Genomic DNA, 27,198 nt, shown 5'->3' with positions numbered 1-27,198 from the left:
TCCATCAGTCTACTCTCCAGCAGTCTATTCTCCGTCAGTCTACTCTCCATCAGTCTACTCTCCATCAGTCTACTCTCCATCAGTCCACTCTCCATCAGTCTACTCTCCATCAGTCTACTCTCCATCAGTCTACTCTCCATCAGTCTACTCTCCATCAGTCCACTTTCCATCAGTCTACTCTCCATCAGTCTACTCACCTTCAGTCTACTCTCCATCACTCTACTCCCCATCAGTCTACTCTCCAGCAGTCCAATCTCCATCAGTCTACTCTCCATCAGTCTACTCTCCATCAGTCTACTCTCCATCAGTCTACTCTCCATCAGTCCACTCTCCATCAGTCTACTCTCCATCAGTCTACTCTCCATCAGTCTACTCTCCGTCAGTCTACTCTCCTTCAGTCCACTCTCCATCAGTCTACTCTCCATCAGCCTACTCTCCATCAGTCTACTCTCCATCAGTCTACTCTCCATCAGTCCACTCTCCATCAGTCTACTCTCCATCAGTCTACTCTCCATCAGTCCACACTCCATCACTCTACTCTCCATCAGTCTACTCTCCGTCAGTCCACTCTCCTTCAGTCGACTCTCCGTCACTCTACTCTCCATCAGTCCACTCTCCATCAGTCTACTCTCCATCAGTCCACTTTCCATCAGTCTACTCTCCATCAGTCTACTCTCCATCAGTCTACTCTCCATCAGTCCACTTTCCATCAGTCTACTCTCCATCAGTCTCCTCTCCTTCAGTCTACTCTCCATCACTTTACTCTCCATCAGTCTACTCTTCATCAGTCCACTCTCCATCAGTCTACTCTCCATCAGTCTACTCTCCATCAGTCAACTCTCCATCAGTCTACTCTCCATCAGTCTACTCTCCATCAGTCCACTCTCCATCAGTCTACTCTCCATCAGTCTACTCTCCATCAGTCAACTCTCCATCAGTCTACTCTCCATCAGTCTACTCTCCATCACTCTACTCCCCATCAGTCTACTCTCCATCAGTCCACTCTCCATCAGTCTACTCTCCGTCAGTCCACTCTCCATCAGTCTACTCTCCATCAGTCCACTCTCCATCAGTCTACTCTCCATCAGTCTACTCTCCGCCAGTCTACTCTCCATCAGTCTACTCTCCTTCTGTCCACTCTCCATCAGTCTACTCTCCATTGGTCCACTCTCCATCAGTCTACTCTCCGTCAGTCCACTCTCCATCAGTCTACTCTCCGTCAGTCTCCTCTCCTTCAGTCCACTCTCCATCAGTCTACTCTCCATTGGTCCACTCTCCATCAGTCTACTCTCCGTCAGTCCACTCTCCATCAGTCTACTCTCCGTCAGTCTACTCTCCGTCAGTCTACTCTCCGCCAGTCTACTCTCCATTGGTCTAGACTCCATCAGTCTACTCTCCATCAGTCCACTCTCCATCAGTCTACTCTCCATCAGTCTACTCTCCGTCAGTCCACTCTCCATCAGTCTACTCTCTGTCAGTCTACTCTCCGTCAGTCTACTCTCCGTCAGTCTCCTCTCCATCAGTCTACTCTCCGTCAGTCTACTCTCCATCAGTCTACTCTCCATCAGTCTACTCTCCGTCAGTCTACTCTCCATCAGTCTACTCTCCATCAGTCTACTCTCCTTCATCCTACTCTCCTTCAGTCTACTCTCCTTCCGTCCACTCTCCGTCAGTCTACTCTCCGTCAGTCCACTCTCCATCAGTCTACTCTCCATCAGTCTACTCTCCGTCAGTCTACTCTCCTTCAGTCCACTCTCCATCAGTCTACTCTCCATCAGTCTACTCTCCAGCAGTCTATTCTCCGTCAGTCTACTCTCCATCAGTCTACTCTCCGTCAGTCTACTCTCCTTCAGTCCACTCTCCATCAGTCTACTCTCAATCAGTCTACTCTCCATCAGTCTACTCTCCATCAGTCTACTCTCCATCAGTCCACTTTCCATCAGTCTACTCTCCATCAGTCTACTCTCCATCAGTCTACTCTCCATCACTCTACTCCCCATCAGTCTACTCTCCAGCAGTCCACTCTCCATCAGTCTACTCTCCATCAGTCTACTCTCCATCAGTCTACTCTCCATCAGTCTACTCTCCATCAGTCCACTCTCCATCAGTCTACTCTCCATCAGTCTACTCTCCATCAGTCTACTCTCCGTCAGTCTACTCTCCTTCAGTCCACTTTCCATCAGTCTACTCTCCATCAGTCTACTCTCCGTCAGTCTACTCTCCATCAGTCTACTCTCCGTAGTCAACTCTCCATCAGTCTACTCTCCATCAGTCTATTCTCCGTCAGTCTACTCTCCGTCAGTCTACTCTCCATCAGTCTACTCTCCGTAGTCAACTCTCCATCAGTCTACTCTCCATCAGTCTATTCTCCGTCAGTCCACTCTTCATCAGTCTACTCTCCTTCAGTCTACTCTCCATCGGTTCACTCTCCATCAGTCTACTCTTCATCAGTCTACTCTCCGTCAGTCTACTCTCCTTCAGACCACTCTCCATCAGTCTACTCTCCATCAGTCTACTCTCCGTCAGTCTACTCTCCTTCAGTCCACTCTCCATCAGTCTACTCTCAATCAGTCTACTCTCCGTCAGTCTACTCTCCATCAGTCTACTCTCCATCAGTCTACTCTCCATCAGTCTACTCTCTGTCAGTCTACTCTCCTTCAGTCCACTCTCCATCAGTCTACTCTCCATCAGTCTACTCTCCGTCAGTCGACTCTCCATCAGTCCACTGTCCATCAGTCTAATCTCAATCAGTCTCGTCTCCATCAGTCCACTCTCCTTCACTCGACTCTCCGTCAGTCTACTCTCCGTCACTCTACTCTCCATCAGTCTACTCTCCATCAGTCTAATCTCCTTCAGTCCACTCTCCTTCAGTCTACTCTCCATTGGTCCACTCTCCATCAGTCTACTCTCCTGCAGTCCATTCTCAATCAGTCTACGCTCTGTCAGTCTACTCTCCGTCAGTCCACTCTCCATCAGTCTACTCTCCATCAGTCTACTCTCCTTCAGTCTACTCTCCGTCAGTCCACTCTCCATCAGTCTACTCTCCATCAGTCTACTCTCCTTCAGTCTACTCTCCATCAGTCTACTCTCCATCAGTCTACTCTCCATCGGTCTACTCTCCATCAGTCTACTCTCCATTAGTCTACTCTCCATCAGTCTACTCTCCATCAGTCTACTCTCCGTCAGTCCACTCTCCATCAGTCTACTCTCCATCAGTCTACTCTCCGTCAGTCCACTCTCCATCAGTCTACTCTCCATCAGTCTACTCTCCATCAGTCTACTCTCCGTCAGTCTACTCTCCTTCAGTCCACTCTCCATCAGTCTGCTCTCCGTCAGTCTACTCTGCATCAGTCTACTCTCCATTGGTCCACTCTCCATCAGTCTACTCTCCGTCAGTCCATTCTCCATCAGTCTACTCTCATTCAGTCTACTCTCCGTCAGTCCACTCTCCATCAGTCAACTCTCCATCAGTCTACTCTCCAGCAGTCTATTCTCCGTCAGTCTACTCTCCATCAGTCTACTCTCCATCAGTCTACTCTCCATCAGTCCACTCTCCATCAGTCTACTCTCCATCAGTCTACTCTCCATCAGTCTACTCTCCATCAGTCCACTTTCCATCAGTCTACTCTCCATCAGTCTACTCTCCATCAGTCTACTCTCCATCACTCTACTCCCCATCAGTCTACTCTCCAGCAGTCCACTCTCCATCAGTCTACTCTCCATCAGTCTACTCTCCGTCAGTCTACTCTCCATCAGTCTACTCTCCATCAGTCCACTCTCCATCAGTCTACTCTCCATCAGTCTACTCTCCATCAGTCTACTCTCCGTCAGTCTACTCTCCTTCAGTCCACTCTCCATCAGTCTACTCTCCATCAGTCTACTCTCCGTCAGTCTACTCTCCATCAGTCTACTCTCCGTAGTCAACTCTCCATCAGTCTACTCTCCGTCAGTCTACTCTCCTTCAGTCCACTCTCCATCAGTCTACTCTCCATCAGTCTATTCTCCGTCAGTCTACTCTCCGTCAGTCTACTCTCCATCAGTCTACTCTCCGTAGTCAACTCTCCATCAGTCTACTCTCCATCAGTCTATTCTCCGTCAGTCCACTCTTCATCAGTCTACTCTCCTTCAGTCTACTCTCCATCGGTTCACTCTCCATCAGTCTACTCTTCATCAGTCTACTCTCCGTCAGTCTACTCTCCTTCAGACCACTCTCCATCAGTCTACTCTCCATCAGTCTACTCTCCGTCAGTCTACTCTCCTTCAGTCCACTCTCCATCAGTCTACTCTCAATCAGTCTACTCTCCGTCAGTCTACTCTCCATCAGTCTACTCTCCGTAGTCAACTCTCCATCAGTCTACTCTCCATCAGTCGATTCTCCGTCAGTCTACTCTCCATCAGTCTACTCTCCATTGGTCCACTCTCCATCGGTCCACTCTCCATCAGTCTACTCTCCGTCAGTCCACTCTCCTTCAGTCGACTCTCCTTCAGTCTACTCTCCATCAGTCCACTCTCCATCAGTCTACTCTCCATCAGTCCACTTTCCATCAGTCCACTTTCCATCAGTCTACTCTCCATCAGTCTACTCTCCATCAGTCTACTCTCCATCAGTCCACTCTCCATCACTCTACTCTCCATCAGTCCACTCTCCATCACTCTACTCTCCATCAGTCTACTCTCCATCAGTCTACTCTCCATCAGTCTACTCTCCGTCAGTCCACTCTCCTTCAGTCGACTCTCCGTCACTCTACTCTCCATCAGTCCACTCTCCATCAGTCTACTCTCCATCAGTCCACTTTCCATCAGTCCACTCTCCATCAGTCTACTCTCCATCAGTCTACTCTCCATCAGTCTACTCTCCGTCACTTTACTCTCCATCAGTCTACTCTCCATCAGTCCACTCTCCATCAGTCTACTCTCCATCAGTCTACTCTCCATCAGTCCACTTTCCATCAGTCTACTCTCCATCAGTCTACTCTCCATCAGTCTACTCTCCATCAGTCCACTTTCCATCAGTCTACTCTCCATCAGTCTACTCTCCATCAGTCTACTCTCCATCAGTCCACTCTCCATCAGTCTACTCTCCATCAGTCTACTCTCCATCAGTCCACTTTCCATCAGTCTACTCTCCATCAGTCTACTCTCCATCAGTCTACTCTCCATCAGTCCACTTTCCATCAGTCTACTCTCCATCAGTCTACTCTCCATCAGTCTACTCTCCATCAGTCCACTTTCCATCAGTCTACTCTCCATCAGTCTACTCTCCATCAGTCTACTCTCCATCAGTCTACTCTCCATCAGTCCACTTTCCATCAGTCTACTCTCCATCAGTCTACTCTCCGTCAGTCTACTCTCCATCAGTCTACTCTCCATCAGTCTACTCTCCATCACTCTACTCCCCATCAGTCTACTCTCCATCAGTCCACTCTCCATCAGTCTACTCTCCGTCAGTCCACTCTCCATCAGTCTACTCTCCATCAGTCCACTCTCCATCAGTCTACTCTCCATCAGTCTACTCTCCGCCAGTCTACTCTCCATCAGTCTACTCTCCTTCTGTCCACTCTCCATCAGTCTACTCTCCATTGGTCCACTCTCCATTAGTCTACTCTCCGTCAGTCCACTCTCCATCAGTCTACTCTCCGTCAGTCTCATCTCCTTCAGTCCACTCTCCATCAGTCTACTCTCCATTGGTCCACTCTCCATCAGTCTACTCTCCATCAGTCCACTCTCCGTCACTCTACTCTCCATCAGTCCACTCTCCATCAGTCTACTCTCCATCAGTCTACTCTCCGTAGTCTGCTCTCCATCAGTCTACTCTCCATCAGTCTACTCTTCATCAGTCCACTCTCCATCAGTCTACTCTCTGTCAGTCTACTCTCCGTCAGTCTACTCTCCGTCAGTCTACTCTCCATCAGTCTACTCTCCGTCAGTCTACTCTCCATCAGTCTACTCTCCATCAGTCTACTCTCCGTCAGTCTACTCTCCATCAGTCTACTCTCCATCAGTCTACTCTCCTTCATCCTACTCTCCTTCAGTCTACTCTCCTTCAGTCCACTCTCCGTCAGTCTACTCTCCTTCAGTCCACTCTCCATCAGTCTCCTCTCCATTGGTCCACTCTCCATCAGTCTACTCTCCATCAGTCCACTCTCCGTCACTCTACTCTCCATCAGTCCACTCTCCATCAGTCTACTCTCCATCAGTCTACTCTCCGTAGTCTGCTCTCCATCAGTCTACTCTCCATCAGTCTACTCTTCATCAGTCCACTCTCCATCAGTCTACTCTCTGTCAGTCTACTCTCCGTCAGTCTACTCTCCGTCAGTCTACTCTCCATCAGTCTACTCTCCGTCAGTCTACTCTCCATCAGTCTACTCTCCATCAGTCTACTCTCCGTCAGTCTACTCTCCATCAGTCTACTCTCCATCAGTCTACTCTCCTTCATCCTACTCTCCTTCAGTCTACTCTCCTTCAGTCCACTCTCCGTCAGTCTACTCTCCGTCAGTCCACTCTCCATCAGTCTACTCTCCATCATAGAACATAGAACAGTACAGCACAGAACAGGCCCTTCGGCCCACGATGTTGTGCCGAACATTTGTCCTAGCTTAAGCACCCATCCATTTACCTATCCAATTGCCACTTAAAGTTCGCCAATGATTCTGACTCTGCCACTCCCACAGGCAGCGCATTCAATGCCCCCACCACTTTCTGGGTAAAGAACCTACCCCTGACATCTCCCCTATACCTTCCACCCTTCACCTTAAATTTATGTCCCCTTGTAACACTCTGTTGTACCCAGGGAAAAAGTCTCTGACTGTCTATTCTATCTATTCCTCTGATCATCTTATAAACCTCTATCAAGTCACCCCTCATCCTTCTCCGTTCCAATGAGAAAAGGCCTAGCACTCTCAACCTATCCTTGTACGACCTATTCTCCATTCCAGGCAACATCCTGGTAAATCTCCTCTGCACCCTCTCCAAAGCTTCCACATTTTTCCTAAAATGAGGCGACCAGAACTGCACACAGTACTCCAAATGTGGCCTAACCAAAGTCCAGTACAGCTGTAACATCACTTCACGACTCTTGAATTCAATCCCTCTGCTAATGAACGCTAATACTCCATAGGCCTTCTTACAAGCTCTATCCACCTGAGTGGCAACTTTCAAAGATCTATGAACATAGACCCCAAGATCCCTCTGTTCCTCCACCTCACTCAGAACCCTACCGTTAACCCTGTATTCCGCATTCTTATTTGTCTTTCCAAAATGGACAACCTCACACTTGGCAGGGTTGAACTCCATCTGCCACTCCTCAGCCCAGCTCTGCATCATATCTAAGTCCCTCTGCAGCCGACAACAGCCCTCCTCACTATCCACAACTCCACCAATCTTCGTATCATCTGCAAATTTACTGACCCACCCTTCGACTCCCTCATCCAAGTCATTAATAAAAATTACGAACAGCAGAGGTCCCAGAACTGATCCCTGCAGAACTCCACTTGTAACTGGGCTCCAGGCTGAATATTTACCATCTACCACCACTCTCTGACTTCGACCGGTTAGCCAGTTTTCTATCCAATTGGCCAAATTTCCCACTATCCCATGCCTCCTGACTTTCCGCATAAGCCTACCATGGGGAACCTTATCAAATGCCTTACTAAAATCCATGTATACTACATCCACTGCTCTACCCTCATCCACATGCTTGGTCACCTCCACAAAGAATTCAATCAGACTTGTAAGGCAAGACCTACCCTTCACAAATCCGTGCTGGCTGTCCCTAATCAAGCAGTGCCTTTCCAGATACTCATAAATCCTATCCCCCAGTACCCTTTCCATTACTTTACCTACCACCGAAGTAAGACTAACTGGCCTGTAATTTCCAGGGTTATCCCAATTCCCTTTTTTGAACAGGGGCACAACATTCGCCACTCTCCAGTCCCCTGGTACCACCCCTGTTGACAGTGAAGATGAAAAGATCATTGCCAACGGTACTGCAATTTCCTCTCTTGCTTCCCACATAATCCTAGGATATATCCCATCAGGCCCGGGGGACTTGTCTATCCTCAAGTTGTTCAAAATGTCCAACACATCTTCCTTCCTAACAAGTATCTCCTCTAGCTTACCAGTCTGTTTCACACTCTCCTCTTCAACAATACAGTCTACTCTCTGTCAGTCTACGCTCCGTCAGTCTACTCTCCATCAGTCTATTCTTCATCGGTCCACTCTCCATCACTCTACTCTCCATCGGTCTACTCTCCATCAGTCCACTCTCCATCAGTCTACTCTCCGTCACTCTACTCTCCGTCAGTCTACCCTACGTCGGTCTACCCTCCATCAGTCTACTCTCCGTCATGTGTAAAGTGCTGGAAGGGGTCACCAGCAGTGTTAGCAAACAGCGCTTGCTCAGCAATAACCTGCTCAGTGACGCCCAGTTTGGGTTCCCCCAGGGTCACCCAGCTCCTGACCCCATTACAGCCTTGGGTCAAACATGGACAAAAGAGCTGAACTCTAGAGGGGAGAGGAGAGGGTCAGTCTTTCACATCGAGGCTGCTTTCAACCGTGTTTGGTATCAGGGAGTCCCAGCAAAACTGGAAGCGCTGGGAATCAGTTGGAAAACTCTCCGCTGGCTGGAGTCACACCTGACCCATAGGATGATGGTTGTGGTTCCTCTCCAAGTCACTCCCTGTATATCGCTGTTCCTTCACTGTCACTGGGTCACAAGGGCAGCAAGGTTCGCACTGCTGCCTCACAGCACCAGGGACCTGGGTTCAATTCATGTCTTGGGAGCCTGTCTGTCTGTGTGGAGTTTGTACATTCTCCCCGTGTCTGTGTGGGCTCCCTCCGGGTCCACAGGCTTCCTCCCACAATCCAACGATGTGCAGGTTAAGTGGGTTGGTTGTGCTAAATGTGGGGTGGGGCGCTCTTCGGAAGGCTGGGGCCAACTCAATGGGCTGAATGGCCTCTGTCTGCTCTGTAGGGAGTCTATGATTCTATGAAAATCCCTGTACTCCCGCCCTCACAGGTTTGAGGGTCTACTTAAAGCACATGGACTACAGCACTTCAAGAAGGCAGCTCACCACTACCTTGTCAAGGGGCAACTAGGGACGAGCAATAAATGCTGGGCCCAGCCAGCGATGCCCATGTCCTGTGAGTGAGATTGGGTTCCCCTCCTGAATTAGTCACCATCCCACCAGTGTCACACACGAGAAAGGTGGTGCAGCGCCTTTCAATTCCCAGCCCAATCTGTCGTGAGGAGAGCCAGTGACTCATCGCAGTAATTAAAGGCTGTGTGGTCAGTGGGTGTGACCGCACCAGAGAGCAAAGGGCCTGGACTTCCTGAGATCAAACTGAGATCACACTCGTGCCTTGGTTGGAATCTGGGAAGCTTCAGCAAAGGGGCTAGCAGAAGATGAAGGAATGGCTTGCTGTTTGGTTGTCCATCAAACAATCTCGAGTCAAGAATGTGGCGCCGAAAAAGCCCAGCCGGTCAGGTAGCATCCGAGGAGCAGGAGAATCGACGTTTCAATCTGCCAAATCTTTACTGAATTAGCAGCAAGTTTGAGGAGAAATACCACAGGGAGGCTCTAGTTAAACACAGTGTTTATCAGTGAATCCGCTGGGGCTTTGCAAACACAGATGTGTTTTGTTAAGAGCTATGTCACTGGAATAGGTTCCTTCGGGACTAAACCACCACAAACAATCAAAATAGTTTCTTCTCTAAACAGTTTCAGGAACACACGCTGTCCAATCGCTTCGAATTGCAGTTTAGGTTGTCATTAATCTTTACTGTTGTCTGATAGTCCCAGAGAGTCACTCATGAGGTGAATTCCAGATTTCTAATTTCATCAGCTTTCTGGAACTGAAAGGAGAGAATTCCCCTTCCCCCTGATAGATGTGAATATTTGAAATTCTCAATCACAGAAGTGGAAGCTGAGCGTACGGTTAGTTGTTGGAAATCCAGGAATCAGTCTGGTGAACGTTTCTGGACTCCCTCCATAGGAAGCATGTCCTTCCTCAGATGATGAGACGAAAACTGCCCATGATTTGGCGATGCCGGTGTTGGACTGGGTTGGACAAAGTTCAAAATCACACAACAGCAGGTTATAGTCCAACAGGTTTAATCGGAGCGACCCTCCTTCATCAGGTGGTTGTGGACTGTAAGATCGTAAGGCACAGAATTTATAGCAAACGCTTATATAATGAAAAAGACCTGGATTGTTTGTTAGGTCTCTCATCTTTTAGAATGACCAAGTTGGTTTCAATTCTTTCACATGTAAATCGCACAACTTTTTCAAAGTTACATTCTCAAGTGAACTTTGACAGTTGGTGTCATGTCGGCCCAGATAATGCCTTGAAGGTATGAGGTGCCCTGTGTGAGATGAAGGAGCAGCACTCCGAAAGCTAGTGCTTACAGATAAACCTGTTGGACTATAACCTGGTGTTGGGTGATTTGTAACTTGAAACTGCACTCAATACAAAAGACTGAGAGCACAATGTTGTGGGACATTTGGATAAATCACACAGAGGCTCCACAGTGGAGGCTGGCCCTGACCCCTCAGCCCTCAGGTTAGCCAACTGTAAGATGCCCCCCACCCAGGATAGTGGTTACAGTAACACCCTGTCCCCCATGGGAGACCATATTGAAAGGGCTATTCCTCCCAGTGCCTCTGCTCAGGAGCTCAAACATCAGCATCAGAATTTCCAACTTCACTCCCTCCCCACCGCTCCCAACTCGAGGACCAATTTCTGCAAATTGCTCAAGTCACCTCAGTAGATTGGCACTACTTTCAGAGGCTGCTTGGCACAGAACGTCAAAAGGGTTAACCCCACAACCGCTCTTTAGCAGAACACAGACACTGCCCTGAATCGATGGCTCCAACATATATCACACCACTGGCCCCCAACTGGGCAGAAACAATTGACCTTCGACCTTGCCAGCTCCAGGATTCTCTCCTGGACAAAGCTGAGATGTGACAGCCTGAGTCTGACTGCAGGACGGCCCTCCCTGTTTGATTTCGAGATTGATCACTGAAAGGCATTAATTCAGAGGCCTGGTGGCACAGTGATTAGTTCTGCTGCCTCACTGCACCAGGCGCCCGGGTTCGATTCCAGCCTTGTGTGACTGTCTGTGTGGAGTTTGCACATTCCCCCCGGGTCTGCGTGGGTTTCCTCCCACAGTCCCAAGATGTGCAGGTCAGGGTGAATTGGCCAGGCTAAATTGCCCGTAGTGTTAGGTGGATTAGTCAGAGGGAAATGGGTCTGGGTGGGTTACTCTTCGGAGGGTCAGTGTGGACCTGTTGGGCTGAAGGGCCTTTTTTGCACACTGTAGGGAATCTAATCTAATCAGAAAGTGACAGCTTTGTCACCGAGTTAATAGGGCAGGGGCTTTGTTTGGAAACCAAGTTTGCAGAACAGACCCCAAGTTTTCATGACAAGATCTGATTGGCCAGCTGACCGAACTGACAGTCTACACCTTCAAACCCAAACAAGCTATCTCTCAGTAAATACATCGTCATCATCTCCCCTTCACACAGCATCGCCCTTCGATGTGCAGGGCACTGCTTGTCACAGGCCACCCGGGTGTTTTCCTATCTTCCTGGTGGGGGAAACTGAATAAAGATTGGTGCACCTTGTGTCTCTCACTGTGTCTCACACCCGCACACACACACACACCATGGGTGCTGGGGAAAATATAAGCACTACCGCAGTTAGGCGATAGTGTGGGGGGTAATAAAAAAAGAAAAATGGGAAAAAAAAGATAAAATACATTGCCATCGACAGCAAGATTCATTACACTTCAACACCCCGCACCTCCTCCTCAGCCCCGTCCCCCCTTCACAATCCCTCACTACTCCCCCCTCCCCCACTATCCCATCCTGTCTCTTCCCCTCCCCCATCACTCTCCCCTCAGTCCCCTTTCCTTCCCCTCCCTGCCACTCTCTCACTATCCCTCCCCTTTACTCCCCTTCCCCTTCACTATCACCCCCCCCCCCCCACAAACCTCCACTCCGTCACACTATCACTCCCCCTTCAGTCCTGCTCCACCCTCACTCCCCCACCCCCATCTCCCCCCTCACTCCCCCTCCCCATCACCCACCTGACTCTCCCACCCTTCTCACCCCCACCCCCATCACCCACTACCCCTCTCACTCCCCCTCCCCATCATCCACATCACTGCCTCACCCCTCTCACCCCCACCCCTCTCACTCCCCCTCCCCATCACCCACATCACTGCCCCACCCCCTCACTCCCCCTCCCCATCACCCACATCACTGCCCCACCCCTCCTCATCACCCACCTCACTCCCCCTCCCCTCTCACTCTCCCTTCACTCCCTCACTATTCCTTTATCCTCAGTTGCCCTCCAACTCACTACCCCTGAAACGACCCTTCCTCACTGCCCCCCCCCTTTTCACCGCTCCATCCTCATTACTCCCCCTTCCCAATCACTTCCTGTCCCCTCTTTGTCGCTCACACCCCCAATCCGTCCACTGCCCAAATCTCTCGGGTACCATCCCTCTCCCCTCCACCCTTCCACCCCTCCTTCCCTGTCCTTCCCTTATCCATTCCTGCCTCCGCGTTCTTCCAACCTGCCTCCTCCTCTTTGACATTTGCCCTCCCTCCCCCTCTTCCCCCACTCGCCCTCCCCCTTCCCCACCCCTGAGCCACGTACCTGCCCTCTGGCACCAGAGTTGACATGCCTCCTCGCTGGATTGGCTGAGGGAGCCGCACTGCTCCAGGTTGTGCTTCACACACAGGGACTCGGTGCATCGCTGGACAAACACGGAGAGTAATCAATGCAGGAATGACATTGGGGAACAAGTGATCCAATCCATCAAGTCTCACACAGCAGCTATTTGAGACGCTAAACATTGGAAGACATTACACAGACGGGCAACTTCTTATTGCTCACAGAGTGACTTGCTTGTTGTGTTTTGTGTGAAGTTCCTTGTAAGATATTACGATAGTAAAATGTACGACAAGTTGTTGTTGTAAACTATTCAGATGGCCTGAGTAACTTGGAAACTGAGACTGTCCTTGCTGGCAGTATGCTTAAATCGGACGGTTTAAATTCATCCCCGGGTTGTGGGCATCACTGGCTGGGCCCAGGATTCCTTGCCCATCCCTAGTTGCCCCTTCAGAAGGTGGTGATGAGCTGCCTTCTTGAACTGCTACAACGCCCATGCTATAGGTTGATACAATACTGTGATGGAAGGAGTACCAGGAATTTGACCCAGCGACAGTGAAGGGACAGCGATATATTTCCCAGTCAGGATGGTGGGTGACTTGGAGGGGAGCTTGAAATGGTTGGTGTTCCCATGTATCTGCTGCCCTGGTCCTTCTAGATGGAAGTGTTTGACCATGACTCTATCAGTCTAGGCCTAAAATCCCGATCGCCAATGACCACATTGACCTTTCGGAACACTTTTTCTCACATAAACGATATACAGAAACAACTGTTGACTGCAGGCTATAAACCCAGTCGCTGTCATGCTCCGGAGCGAGACCCTGGAATATCATATTTGATCAGGATGTGTTCAAAAGGGAAAAATGTCTCACAAACCACAGTGTGATCCCTGCGGAGTTGTTATAGACTGTGAACATAACAGGGTAAAGGACTACAGTCTGGGCAAGAGACAGATTCTGTGTCAAGAATGCAGAAGAACAAGGATTAAAAAGCCAGTTTAATCATGGTCTGTGTGTGATGGTGGGAGATGAGCAATGTTTCACTCTCCATTTTTCACAAATAATCCAGAGGGACTGATCTGCATATCATTTAATTTTTATCTTATTTCAGACTGACTGCACAATACCATCCCTGGGTGTGTCTGGACTATTCTTCCTTCTTCCACTTAATGATTAGTCAACTCAGGCTTTTATTAGCAGTGGAAAGCCCGGTTACATTGGCTCCTTTTAAAACAGACGCTCATCTGGATCTTGGGAAAGGTATCCACAAAGGGACGGGGTCCATTTTAAACTAAACTTGTTACAACAAACCAAGAGATGATTGGTCCCTCCTCAACTGGGAGCTTGAGGGTTTGGGGTATCCTGCCTGGAACTGTAATAACTTGGGAAAGGTCATGTGGCTTGGAAGGTGCCCACGTTGGGTACACACTGCCAGGACCATGTGGGTACACACTGCCAGGTCCATGTGGGTACACACTGCCAGGACCATGTGGGTACACACTGCCAGGTCCATGTGGGTACACACTGCCAGGTCCATGTGGGTACACACAGCCAGGACCATGTGTCAGGATGGGGAGAGTGAATGTCAATGTGGGAAGCAGTCTGTCCAATCTGGTCATTTACTGGTGACGGGGGGGGTCCCATTGATGGGGGGGGAGGGGTTCCCAGAGAGGGGGGTTCCCAGTTGGGGGGGGGGTCCTGTTGGGGGGGGGGGGGGGGGGGGGGGGGGGGGGGGGGGGGGGGGGGGGGGGTTCCCAGTGGGGGGGAGGGCGTTCCAGTGAGGGGGGGGGTTCCCAGTGGGGGGGAGGGGGTTCCCAGTGAGGGGGGGTTCCCAGTGGGGGGGGGAGGGGGCTCCTAGTGAGGGTGTTCCCAGTGAGTAGGTCCCTGGGGAATGAGTTCCCAGTGAGTGTGGGCTGGGTCCCTCAATGACCCTCTGCTTGTTCCAGGGTGTTTCAGCACCAGCTGCCAACACTATCACTGGCACTGCCCCAATGTCGGGCTGCCAGCCTCTGATTGACAGAGTTAGGTTTATTGCCGCTGGGTCCTCGATCGGCTGCGGCATTTCTTATTTACTACCCACAAGCCCTGCTGAAAAGAAGCCGTCTCATTGGCTGTCCCACTGCTGCACAGGCATCCACCACCTTCACCACCCTCACCACCTTCACCCCCTCACCACCTTCACCACCCTCACCACCTCACCAGCCTCACCACCCTCACCAGCTTCACCACCCTCACCACTTCACCACCCTCACCACCTTCACCACCCTCACCACCTTCACCACCCTCACCGCCCGCCCTCACCAGCTTCACCACCCTCCCACCCTCACCCTCACCACCCTCACCAGCTTCACCACCCTCACCACCCTCACCAGCTTCACCACCCTCACCACCCTCACCAGCTTCACCACCCTCACCAGCTTCAGCCACCCTCACCACCTTCACCACCCTCACCGCCTCACCAGCTTCACCCCCCTCACCACCTTCACCACCCGCACCACCCTCACCACCTTCACTACTCTCACCACCCTCACCACCCTCACCACCCTCACCACCCTCACCACCTTCACCACCCTCACCGCCCTCACCACCTTCACCACCCTCACCACCCTCACCCCCTCACCACCCTCATCACCTTCACCACCCTCACCACCCTCACCACCTTCACCACCTTCACCACCCTCACCACCCTCACCACCTCACCACCCTCACCACACCTCATCACCTTCACCACCCTCACCACCCTCACCACCCTCATCACCTCACCACCCTCACCACCTTCACCACCCTCACCACCCTCACCACCCTTCAACACCCTCACCACCCTCACCACCTTCACCACCCTCACCACCTCACCACCTTCACCACCCTCACCACCCTCACCACCTTCACCACCCTCACCGCCCTCACCACCTTCACCACCCTCACCACCCTCACCACCCTCACCACCTTCACCACCTCATCACCCTCAGCACCCTCACCACCCTCACCACCCTCACCACCTTCACCACCCTCACCGCCCTCACCACCTTCACCACCCTCACCACCCTCACCCACCCTCACCACCTCACACCTTCACCACCCTCACCACCCTCACCACCTCACCACCCTCACCACCCTCACCACCTTCACCACCCTCCACCGCCCTCACCACCTTCACCACCCTCACCACCCTCACCACCCTCACCACCTTCACCACCCTCTCACCCTCAGCACCCTCATCACCCTCACCACCCTCACCACCTTCACCACCTCACCACCCTCACCACCTCACCACCTTCACCACCTTCACCACCCTCACCACCCTCACCACCCTCACCACCTTCACCACCCTCACCACCCTCATCCCCTCAGCACCCTCACCACCTTCACCACCCTCATCCCCCTCAGCACCCTCACCACCCTCCCACCCTCACCCCCTTCACCCCTCACCATCTTCACCACCCTCACCACCTTCACCACCCTCACCATCTTCACCACCCTCACCATCTTCACCACCTTCACCACCCTCATCCCCCTCAGCACCCTCACCACCTTCACCACCCTCACCACTCCACCACCCTCATCCCCCTCAGCACCCTCACCACCTTCACCACCCTCACCACCCTCACCACCCTCATCCCCCTCAGCACCCTCACCACCTTCACCACCCTCACCACCCTCACCACCCTCATCCCCCTCAGCACCCTCACCACCTTCACCACCCTCACCACCCTCACCACCTCCACCACCCTCACCACCTTCACCACCCTCACCACCCTCATCCCCCTCAGCACCCTCACCACCTTCACCACCTTCACCACCCTCACCATCTTCACCACCCTCACCATCTTCACCACCTTCACACCCTCACCATCTTCACCACCCTCACCACCCTCACCACCTTCACCACCCTCACCTCTTCACCACCCTCACCACCTTCACCACCCTCACCACCTTCACCACCTTCACCACCCTCACCATCTTCACCACCCTCACCACCCTCACCACCTTCACCACCTTCAACCACCCTCACCACCTTCACCACCTTCACCACCCTCACCATTTTCACCACCCTCACCACCCTCACCATCTTCACCACCCCTCACCATCTTCACCACCTTCACCACCCTCACCATCTTCACCACCCTCACCACCCTCACCACCTTCACCACCCTCACCACCCTCATCCCCTCAGCACCCTCACCACCTTCACCACCTTCACCACCCTCACCATCTTCACCACCCTCACCATCTTCACCACCTTCACCACCCTCACCATCTTCACCACCCTCACCACCCTCACCACCTTCACCACCCTCACCATCTCACCACCCTCACCACCTCACCACCTTCACCACCCTCACCACCTTCACCACCTTCACCACCTCACCACCTTCACCACCTTCACCACCCTCACCATCTTCACCACCCTCACCACCCTCACCATCTTCACCACCCTCACCATCTTCACCACCTTCACCACCCTCACCATCTTCACCACCCTCACCACCCTCACCACCTCCACCACCCTCACCATCTTCACCACCCTCACCACCCTCACCACCCTCACCACCTTCACCACCCTCACCACCTTCACCACCCTCACCACCCTCACCACCTTCACCACCCTCACCACCTTCACCACCCTCACCACCTCACCGCCCTCACCACCCTCACCACCCTCACCACCTCCACCACCCTCACCACCCTCACCACTCTTCACCACCCCCACCACCCTCACCACCTTCACCACCTTCAACACCCTCACCACCTCCACCACCCTCACCACCTTCACCACCCTCACCACCTTCACCACCTTCACCACCCTCACCATCTTCACCACCCTCACCACCCTCATCACCTTCACCACCCTCACCACCTTCACCACCCTCACCACCCTCATCACCCTCAGCACCCTCACCACCCTCACCACCTTCACCACTCATATGTCACATGGAGAGCAGCCAGTCAGAGGAAGGGGGTTCCCTCCCTTCACACCATTCAGGAATACATTGTGCAAATGCCCTGTCAGGCCCTAAATGAGATTGGCCATTGGAGAGCTGCTGCATGAGGCAAAGGACTCTTCACCAAAATCAACCTTCCTGACATCACCACAAACTTAATTGGATTTCTCCCCCTTTCCCCAGTTTTTCTTCTCCATCTATGTCTCCAGAAACACGGAGACATAGAGGATAGGAAGAGGCTATTCAGCCCCTTGGGATAGCTCTGCTGTTTGACCAGATCATGGCTGGTCATCCAGCTCAGCTCCTCTTCCCTGCACAATTCCCATCTTCTTCGACGTTATTAGAGACTAGAAACCTACCAATCTCTGCCTTGAGCTTACTCCTGACTGAGCTTCCACAGCCCTCTGGGGGTAGACAATTCCAAACATTGACCATCTCCTGAGTTTTGTTTTAATTCTCTTCTGGGACATGGGTGTTACTGGCTGGGCCAGGGATTTTCTGCTCAGCCCTCATTGGCCTTGACAAAGTGCTATGCTTCTTGAACTTCTGTGAAAGGTTGACCCACAATGCCCTTTGGGGGGGAATTCCAGGACTTTGACTCAGCGACTCGATAGACACAAGGGTATATTTCCAGGTCAGGATGGTGAGTGGCTTGGAGGGGGATTTGCAGGTATCTGCTGCCCTTGACATGCCAGATGGAAGTGGTTGTAGGTTTGGAAGGTGGTCTTTGGTGAATTTCGGCAGTGCATCTTGTAGATGGTACACACTGCTGTGTCAGTGGTGGAGGGAGTGGGTGTTGTCCTGAATGGTGTCAAGTTTCTTGTTGGAGCTACACCCCTCCAGGCAAGTGCCTTGTAGATGGTGGACAGGCTTTGAGAAGTCAGGAGCTGAGTTACTCCTTGCAGTATTCCTAGCCTCTGACCTGCTTTTGCAGCCACTGTGTGTATATAGCAAGTCTAGTTGAGTTTCTGGTCAATGGTAACACTCAAGATGTTATAGTGTGGGATTCAGTGTTGGTAACACCATTGGGGAGTGGTTAAATTGTCTCTAATCGGAGATGGTCATTGCTTGGAACTTGTGTGATGTGAATGTTACTTGTCATTTGTCAGCCCAAGCCTGGATATTGTCCAGATCTTGCTGCATCTGAACATGGACTGTTTCAGAATCTGTGGAGTCACGAATGGTGCTGAACATTGTGCAATCATTGGCGAACATCCCCACTTCTGACCTTATGGCAGAGGGATGGGGCCCAGGACACTACCCCGAGGGACTCCTGCAGGGATGTCCTGGAGCTGAGATAACTGACTTCCAACTCTCACCGTCATCTTCCTATGTGTCAGGTATGAATCTAACCACCAGAGAGTTTACTCCCTGATGCCCAGTGATTCCAGTTTTGATTCGATTCCCTACAGTGTGGAAACAGGCCATTCAGCCCAACAAGTTCACACCGACCCTCCGAAGAGCAACCCACCCAGACCCACCCCCCCCTACATTTACCTCTGACTCATGCACCGAACACTACGGGCAATTTAGCATGGCCAATCCACACTGACCTACACATTTTTGGACTGTGGGAGGAAAGTGGAGCACCCGGAGGAAACCCACGCAGACACGGGGAGAACGTGCAAACTCCACACAAACAGTCGCCCGAGGCTGGAATCGAACCTGGGTCCCTGGCGCTGTGAGGCAGCAGTGCCAACCACTGAGCCACTCCCTTTTGTTAAGGCTCCTTGATGCCGCAGCCTTGATGTCTGCATTAGGGCTGTCCCTCTCCCCTCCCCTCCCCTCCCCTCTGGAATCCAGCTCTCTTGTCCATGTTTGACCCATGGGGTCAGGAGCTGAGTGACCCTGGGGGAACCCAAACTGGGCGTCACTGAGCAGGTGCTGTTTCTGTCGATGACACCTTCCGTCATTTTACTGATGATCGAGCGTGGACTGGTGGGGCGGGAATTGGCCGGGTTGGATTTGTCCTGCTTTTTATGCATAGGAACTACCTGGGCTAACTTTCCACCTTGTTGGGCTGTAACTGTCCTGGAACAGCCTGGATAAGGGGAGCGGCAAATTCTGGAGCATTGGTCTTCCGTACTATTACCAGAATGTTATCAGGGCCCATTGCCGTTCCAGTATCCAGTGCCTCCGACTATTTCTTGATATCACATGTAGGGATTTGATTTGGCAGAAGACTGATACTGGGTAATGCTGGGGGGAAGTGGGGATTGCAGATGCTGGAGATTTGTAATACTGGGGGGGGGAAGTGAGGCTTGCAGATGCTGGAGATTTGTAATACTGGGGGGAAGTGAGGATTGCAGATGCTGGAGATTTGTAATGCTGGGGGGGGGGGAAGTGAGGATTGCAGATGCTGGAGATTTGTAATGCTGGGGGGAAGTGAGGATTGCAGATGCTGGAGATTTGTAATGCTGGGGGGGGAAGTGAGGATTGCAGATGCTGGAGATTTGTAATGCTGGGGGGGGAAGTGAGGATTGCAGATGCTGGAGATTTGTAATGCTGGGGGGGAAGTGAGGATTGCAGATGCTGGAGATTTGTAATGCTGGGGGGGGAAGTGGGGATTGCAGATGCTGGAGATTTGTAATGCTGGGGGGGGGAAGTGGGGATTGCAGATGCTGGAGATTTGTAATGCTGGGGGGGGAAGTGAGGATTGCAGATGCTGGAGATTTGTAATGCTGGGGGGGGGGGGAAGTGAGGATTGCAGATGCTGGAGATTTGTAATGCTGGGGGGAAGTGAGGATTGCAGATGCTGGAGATTTGTAATGCTGGGGGGAGGTGAGGATTGCAGATGCTGGAGATTTGTAATGCTGGGGGGGGGGAAGTGAGGATTGCAGATGCTGGAGATTTGTAATGCTGGGGGGGAAGTGAGGATTGCAGATGCTGGAGATTTGTAATGCTGGGGGGGGGGGAAGTGAGGATTGCAGATGCTGGAGATTTGTAATGCTGGGGGGAAGTGAGGATTGCAGATGCTGGAGATTTGTAATGCTGGGGGGGGAAGTGGGGATTGCAGATGCTGGAGATTTGTAATGCTGGGGGGGGGAAGTGGGGATTGCAGATGCTGGAGATTTGTAATGCTGGGGGGGGAAGTGAGGATTGCAGATGCTGGAGATTTGTAATGCTGGGGGGGGGGGGGGAGTGAGGATTGCAGATGCTGGAGATTTGTAATGCTGGGGGGAAGTGAGGATTGCAGATGCTGGAGATTTGTAATGCTGGGGGGAGGTGAGGATTGCAGATGCTGGAGATTTGTAATGCTGGGGGGGGGAAGTGAGGATTGCAGATGCTGGAGATTTGTAATGCTGGGGGGGAAGTGAGGATTGCAGATGCTGGAGATTTGTAATGCTGGGGGGGGGGGAAGTGAGGATTGCAGATGCTGGAGATTTGTAATGCTGGGGGGAAGTGAGGATTGCAGATGCTGGAGATTTGTAATGCTGGGGGGGGGGGGAAGTGAGGATTGCAGATGCTGGAGATTTGTAATGCTGGGGGGGGAAGTGAGGATTGCAGATGCTGGAGATTTGTAATGCTGGGGGGGGGAAGTGAGGATTGCAGATGCTGGAGATTTGTAATGCTGGGGGGGGGAAGTGGGGATTGCAGATGCTGGAGATTTGTAATACTGGGCACCACTGGAGGAGACTGAGATAGATCATTCAGTGAGTACCTCTGGCTGAAGATTGTTGTGGGCTGAGTCCTTTGCACTGATGTGAAGAGTGTACAGGCAGAGGAACCTTTGTTTCTGCATCTACTCTGTCTATCCATGTTAATATGTTTTCATGGGATTGCCTCTCATTCTACTAAACCAGGAAGAATACTACTTTGTCAGTGCAGACTCAATGGGCTGAATGGTCTCTTCTGCACTGTTATGACTCTAGGACTAATGATCGTCCAATCTCTTCAATCTCTCATCACAGGACTGTATCACCACCCCAGGAATCTATTGGTGAACCTCTACTGCACTTCCTCATTCTGAAAAATCATATCCTTTCCTAAGGGAAAACTGCACTTAATAGTCCAGAAACAGTCTCAGCAAGATTGTACATAATTACAGCAAAACTCCTCACCTCCTGTCGTGATAAAGGCTAACACACCATTCATTCTCCAGCCTCATTCCTAACAGCCCTTGCAGGTTGTGCCTTTGGAGTATCACAGAGACCTGTTTACACAGCCGCAATAGGCTGCCTTTGTAAAATCCTCCAACCACTGGGAACCTCCTCTCAGACTTTCCATATCCCAAAACTCTGAGCACCATCTCTAAAGGTACTGGGAGCAGAGGATTCCTGAAGAAGGGCTCGTTGCCCGAAACGTCGATGATGCTGCCTGACCTGCTGCGCTTTTCCAGCAGCACATTTCCAGCTCTGACCTCCAGCATCTGCAGCCCTCACTTTCTCCCACAGAGGAAGTAATCCCAGTCACCTCTACACGAACAGTTACCCCTCACCTCTTTTCTGATTCTCCACATTCCTTCGTTTTAAGCAGTTTGCCTTGAACTTGCTGCCCAGTGTCCATGGCGATTTAACAATGGTGATGAAGCAGGAAGTGAGACACAGGACTCTCGCCTCCCATCCCCCAACCATGGTAAAAGATTTCATTAGAATTGATTATTTTGCATCAACTTTGAAGTTTGATACCAATGTGTTAACATTTCTCCCTTCAGTGTCATGGAGACCGATAGCACAGATAAAGGCTCTTCGGCCCATCACGTCCATACCAGTCAAAAACAACCATCCGCTCGAAACCCCACGGGGTTGTTGGGTCAAAAGTTGAGAACTCCCTCCTGAACAGCATTGTGGGTCTCATGCAAACTGTGGTGAAGTTCAGCAGATCTATCAGCATCCAAGGCAAGAAATCTCTCTCTCTGCAAATGTCGCATGACCTGCTGAGTTTCTCCAGTGTTTCCTGTTGTTAATTCAGGATGACAGCCACAACCGTGTTTTGCTTTGATTTGGGCACTGGGTGCGTATGGACAGCGTATGGACCACAGCTCACCTTCTCAAGGGGCAACTGGGGACGGGCAATAAATGGCGGTCCACCCAGCAGGAACCCAATCTTGGAAAGGAAAGGTCATTGGTTTTACAAAGGCAGGATTTCACAAAGGCAGGATTTCACAAAGGCAGCTGTGTAAACAGGTCTCAGGGATACTCCAAAGGCACATGGGAGTTCAGATGTCATTATAGGACAACCTGCAAGAGCTGTAAGAATTGGGGTTGGAGAATGAACGGTGTGCTAGCCTTTATCACAACAGGAGTTGAGTCACAGTTAGGGAAGGGGCAATGATGTAGTGGCAATGTCATGGAACCGTAATTCAGAATGGGGAGAAAGTGAGGACTGCAGATGCTGGAGATCAGAGTCAAGAGCGTGGCGCTGGAAAAGCGCAGCAGGTCAGGCAGCATCCGAGGAGCAGGAGGATCAACCTTTCGGGCATGAGCCCTTCTTCAGGAATGAGCTCAGGAATGTTTGAAACGTCGATTCTCCTGCTCCTCGGATGCTGCCTGACCGGCTGCGCTTTCCCAGCACCACAACCTCGACCATAATCCCGAACACCAGGCAAATGTTCTGGGACAGGGGTTCAGGTCCGGCCATGACAGGTGGCAACGTTTGCACTCAACGTGTTTAAAAATAGGAACAAAAAGCTAGCCCCAATGGTAACCATGCAACCATTGCTGATAATGAGTCATGAGGTTTAGGCCAGGAAATCTTACCGTGTCTGGCCTACATTACAGGGGGACATGGTGGCTCAGTGCTTAGCAGCTCACAGCACCAGGGAGCCAGGTTCGATTCCACCCTTGGGTGACTGAGTGGAGTTTGCACATTCGCCTCATGTCTGCAGGGGCTTCCTCTGGGTGCTTCACTTTCCTCCTGCAGTCCGGAAATGTGCAACTGAGGGTGGATTGGCCATGCTAAATTGCCCAAAAGGTTCAGGGATGTACAGGTTGGGTGGGTTAGCCCTGGGAAATGCAGGGTTACAGGCATAGGGTGGGGGGGATGGGTCTGGGTGGGACGCTCTCAGGAGGCTCGGTGTAAACTCGATGGGCTGAATGGCCGTTGCAGGGATTTTATGATTCTATGACTCCACAGTCACAGCAAATGTTGACTATTAATGCCCTCAGGGCAATTACGGATGGGCATTTAATACGAAGCAGCAACAGTCCCATCCAGTGAATGAATTTAAAACAAATTCCGATTCACTCTCGATATCACAGAATGTGTTCCTTTTGGTTCTGGTGTCAGCACAGTTTGAATACAATCACAGATTTGTTACAGTGCAGAAGGAGGCCATTCTGCCTGTCATGCCTGCACTGTTCTATCACCAAGTGCCAATCTCCTGCCCTTTCCCCATATTCCTGAACATCACTTTTATGTAAATAATCAACCAATGGCCTTGTTGAACCCTTCAGTTGAACCTGCCTCCAGGACATATGCAAGCAGCACAGTCCACACCATAATTGCTTGTTATTAAAAAAACACATTTTCTTCACAAATCACTCTTGCCCAATCATTGTTCCTCTGGGTTGTCCCTTTTACAAGCAGAAATGGTTTCTCCCTATCTACCGTATACAACTGTTAATAATTTTGAAAGCCTCAGTCAAATCTCCTCTCAGCCCTTTTTCTCCCCAAAGAGAATGGTCTTCTTCACTCTGTCCTGGTGAATCTACAGCTCTTGTCTTTCTTCGTGGCAGGAAGAAGACTGAAGAACTTGCTGAAGGTTCATGCAAACCCAGATCACATAGCCCGGGGGCTGCAGGCAGTGCAGGAGCAATGCAGCAATAATGCAACAGCAATGCAGCAGGAATGCGACAGCACTGCAAGAGAAATGTGTGTCCAGTCTGCTCGGGATGGAAATGGATCTGGGTGGGTCGGTGTGGACTGGTTGGGCCGAAGGGCCTGTTTCCACACTGCAGGCAATCTAATCTAATCAAGACTGGCTATAGGACACAACATCCAATCACCAATAATCTCTCATTGCCCCGATCAGTATTGGCCCCGATCAGTTTCCATTGCCCTGGAGGGCCAGGCACTCAGTCTGCACACGCAACTTTGTCAAAGTTACAAATTGGGCGACTTGTGTTTCAAACTGTCAGGGGATATAATTGGAAGAAATATTTCCCAGTGGTAGGAGAGTAGACAATCACTAAACACAGATTTAGGATAAGTGTCAGAATTAATTCCACTGGATAAATGAGGACAGTGTTTACTCAATGACTGGCTTTGGTCCTGAAAGAGGGGTGGAACCAGCTCCAATCAGGAGGACCTGGATCAATCCTTACCCGACGGTGGGACCGGGCACTGCAGAGACTGAAGAGCTGGCTCACTCACAGAGAGTTGTGTTTGAAGGGGAGCGGGACGGTAATGAGCAGGGAAACTCTTGCTTCACTTGCACTGAATGAAGAAGGAGTGGTTTCAGTAATACAGTCCCTGAGTCTTTCAGAAGGCCTTACTGATATTCCAGTGAGCTGGAGTGAGAGTGGTCTCACTTACCCCATTCAGGCACAGACGCATTCCCTGGTTACAGAGGCTGTAGTTAGCTTTGGGAACGGGTTTGGGGCAGGCAGTGCTCACTCCATCACAATGGCTCTCAAAGTTGCACTCGGTCTCTTTCCTGCAGCGCTGACCCAGGGGCACCAGTTCACACCAGGAGTCACAGCACGGTCCCTGAGTGGGGCTGGGAAAGTAAGGGAACAAACCAATTCACAATGCAGTGAGACTGAACCATTCACCCGCTGTTAGTGATGGCAACTGGATATCACACACATTCAGCAGCAGCTAATCGCGATTCTGATTGGTGGGATCTTTAAGCAGCACACAGGGAATGGGTGCCATGTGATCTTTGAAACGCAAGGTCACAGAGTCATAGAGTCATAGATCACAGAAACAGACCTTTCAGTCTAACCTGTCCATGCCAGCCAGCTTTCTGAACCTAACCTGGTCCCACCTCTCTACATTTGGCCCATATCCCTCCAAATCTTTCTTATCCATGTACCTATCCAACTGTCTTTTAAATGTTGCAATTGTACCAGCCTCCACCACATCCTCTGGCAGCTCATTCCATACACGTACCACCCTCTGTGTGAAAAAGTTGCCCCTCAGATCCCTTTTAAATCTTTTAATGGTATTTTTCAGGAACTTTTAAAGTCGGCTGGGGGAGGCTGTTCGCAGGTAAAGTGGGAGGCTTTCAAAAGCGAGATGATGAGAGTTCAGGGACAGCAGGCTCCTGTTAGTGAGTGAAGGGCAAGGCAAAAAGCTAACCTTAGCAGACAAGGTTAAGGAGAATCCAAAGAGATTCCACAACTATATTCCAGGGGAAAGAGTAACTAGGAAGAGAACAGGCCCCCTTTAGAGGTCAAGGAGGCCATCGATTTGTAGAACCACAGGAGATGGGTGAGATCTTAAATGAAGGTGTTGCAGCCACATTTACTGTGGAGAAAGACATGGAACTAGGAAACTTGGGGAAATAAATAGTGAGGCCTTGAAAACAGGCCACATTACAGAAGAGGAGGTGCTGAAGCTCTGAAAACACAGAAAGGTAGATTAATCCCCGGGACCCGATCAAGTGTATCCCAGGACATTGTGGGAAACCAGGGAGTAAATTGCCGGGCCCCTAGCCGAGATATTTATGTCATCAACAGCCACGGGTGAGGTGCAGGAGAACTGGGGCGGGGTGGGGGGAGGTGGCTAATGTTGTGCCATTATTTAAGAAAGGCTGCAAGGAAAGACCAGGGAACTATAGGCCGGTGAGCCGAACATGAGTTGTTGGAGGGGATTCAGGTCGACAGGATCGACATGCATTTGGAAAGGCAAGGACTGATTAGAGGTAATCAGCATGGCTTTGTATGTGGGATATCATGTCTCACAAACTTGATTGAGTTATTTGAAGAGGCACCCAAGCAGATAGATGAAGGCAGAGCGGTAGGCATTGTGCACATTGACATTAGCAAGGCCTTCGGCAAGACTCCAACTGGTAGACTGGTTCGTAAAGTTAGATCACATGGGATCCAGGGAGAGCTAGCTAATTGGATACAAAATTGGCTTGATGGCAGGAGACAGAGGGTGGTGATGGAGGGTTATCGTTCAGACTGGAGGCCTGTGCCGCAGGAATTCATGCTGGATCCACTGCTGTTCATCATTCATAGCCACACAGGAGACGTGGTTAACAAATTTGCAGATGACACCAAAATTGGCGATATAGTGATGCAGATTATCTAAGAGTACAACAGAGATATGATCAACTGGGGTCAATGAGCTGAGGAGTGGCAGTTGAATGTTAATTTAGACAAATGTGAGGTGTTGCACTTTGATAAGACAAACCAGGGCAGGATTTACTCAGTTACTGGTAGAGCCGTGGGGAATGTTGTCGAACAGAGAGACTTTGGAATATAGGTCCATATTTCCTTGAAAATGGTGTCACAGGTAGACAGGGTGGTGAAGAAGGTATTTGGTATGCCAGCTTCCATCAGTCACAGCACTGAGTGCAAGGGTTGGGTTGTCATGTTACAGCCGGACAAGACATTGGGAAGGTCACAGTGGAGTACTGTCACCCTGTGATAGGAAGGATGGCATTAAACTAGAAAGGGTGCAAA

General features: G+C 51.1%; 1 protein-coding gene across 5 annotated transcripts in view; it reads right to left on the bottom strand.

Moving 5' to 3' along the window:
- The window catches only part of LOC122547435 (disintegrin and metalloproteinase domain-containing protein 10-like), a 169,509-nt gene that overhangs the window by 28,372 nt on the left and 113,939 nt on the right, over positions 1-27,198 (bottom strand). For all 5 annotated transcript variants that reach the window (XM_087976254.1, XM_087976252.1, XM_087976255.1 and 2 more), the window contains 2 exons: positions 25,100-25,283; positions 12,667-12,766 (listed from right to left, as the gene is read on the bottom strand). In XM_087976254.1, the coding sequence (XP_087832380.1) occupies positions 12,667-12,766; positions 25,100-25,283 (284 nt within the window). The remainder of the gene's footprint in view (positions 1-12,666; positions 12,767-25,099; positions 25,284-27,198) is intronic.

The sequence above is a fragment of the Chiloscyllium plagiosum genome, unplaced genomic scaffold (genome assembly GCF_037043375.1).
Source record: "Chiloscyllium plagiosum isolate Xiang-an unplaced genomic scaffold, Cpla_swu_hap1 HiC_scaffold_28, whole genome shotgun sequence".
Classification (NCBI taxonomy): domain Eukaryota; kingdom Metazoa; phylum Chordata; class Chondrichthyes; order Orectolobiformes; family Hemiscylliidae; genus Chiloscyllium; species Chiloscyllium plagiosum.
The sequence above is the reverse complement of the archived record's forward strand: the minus strand, read 5'-3'. Positions and strand labels throughout refer to the sequence as shown.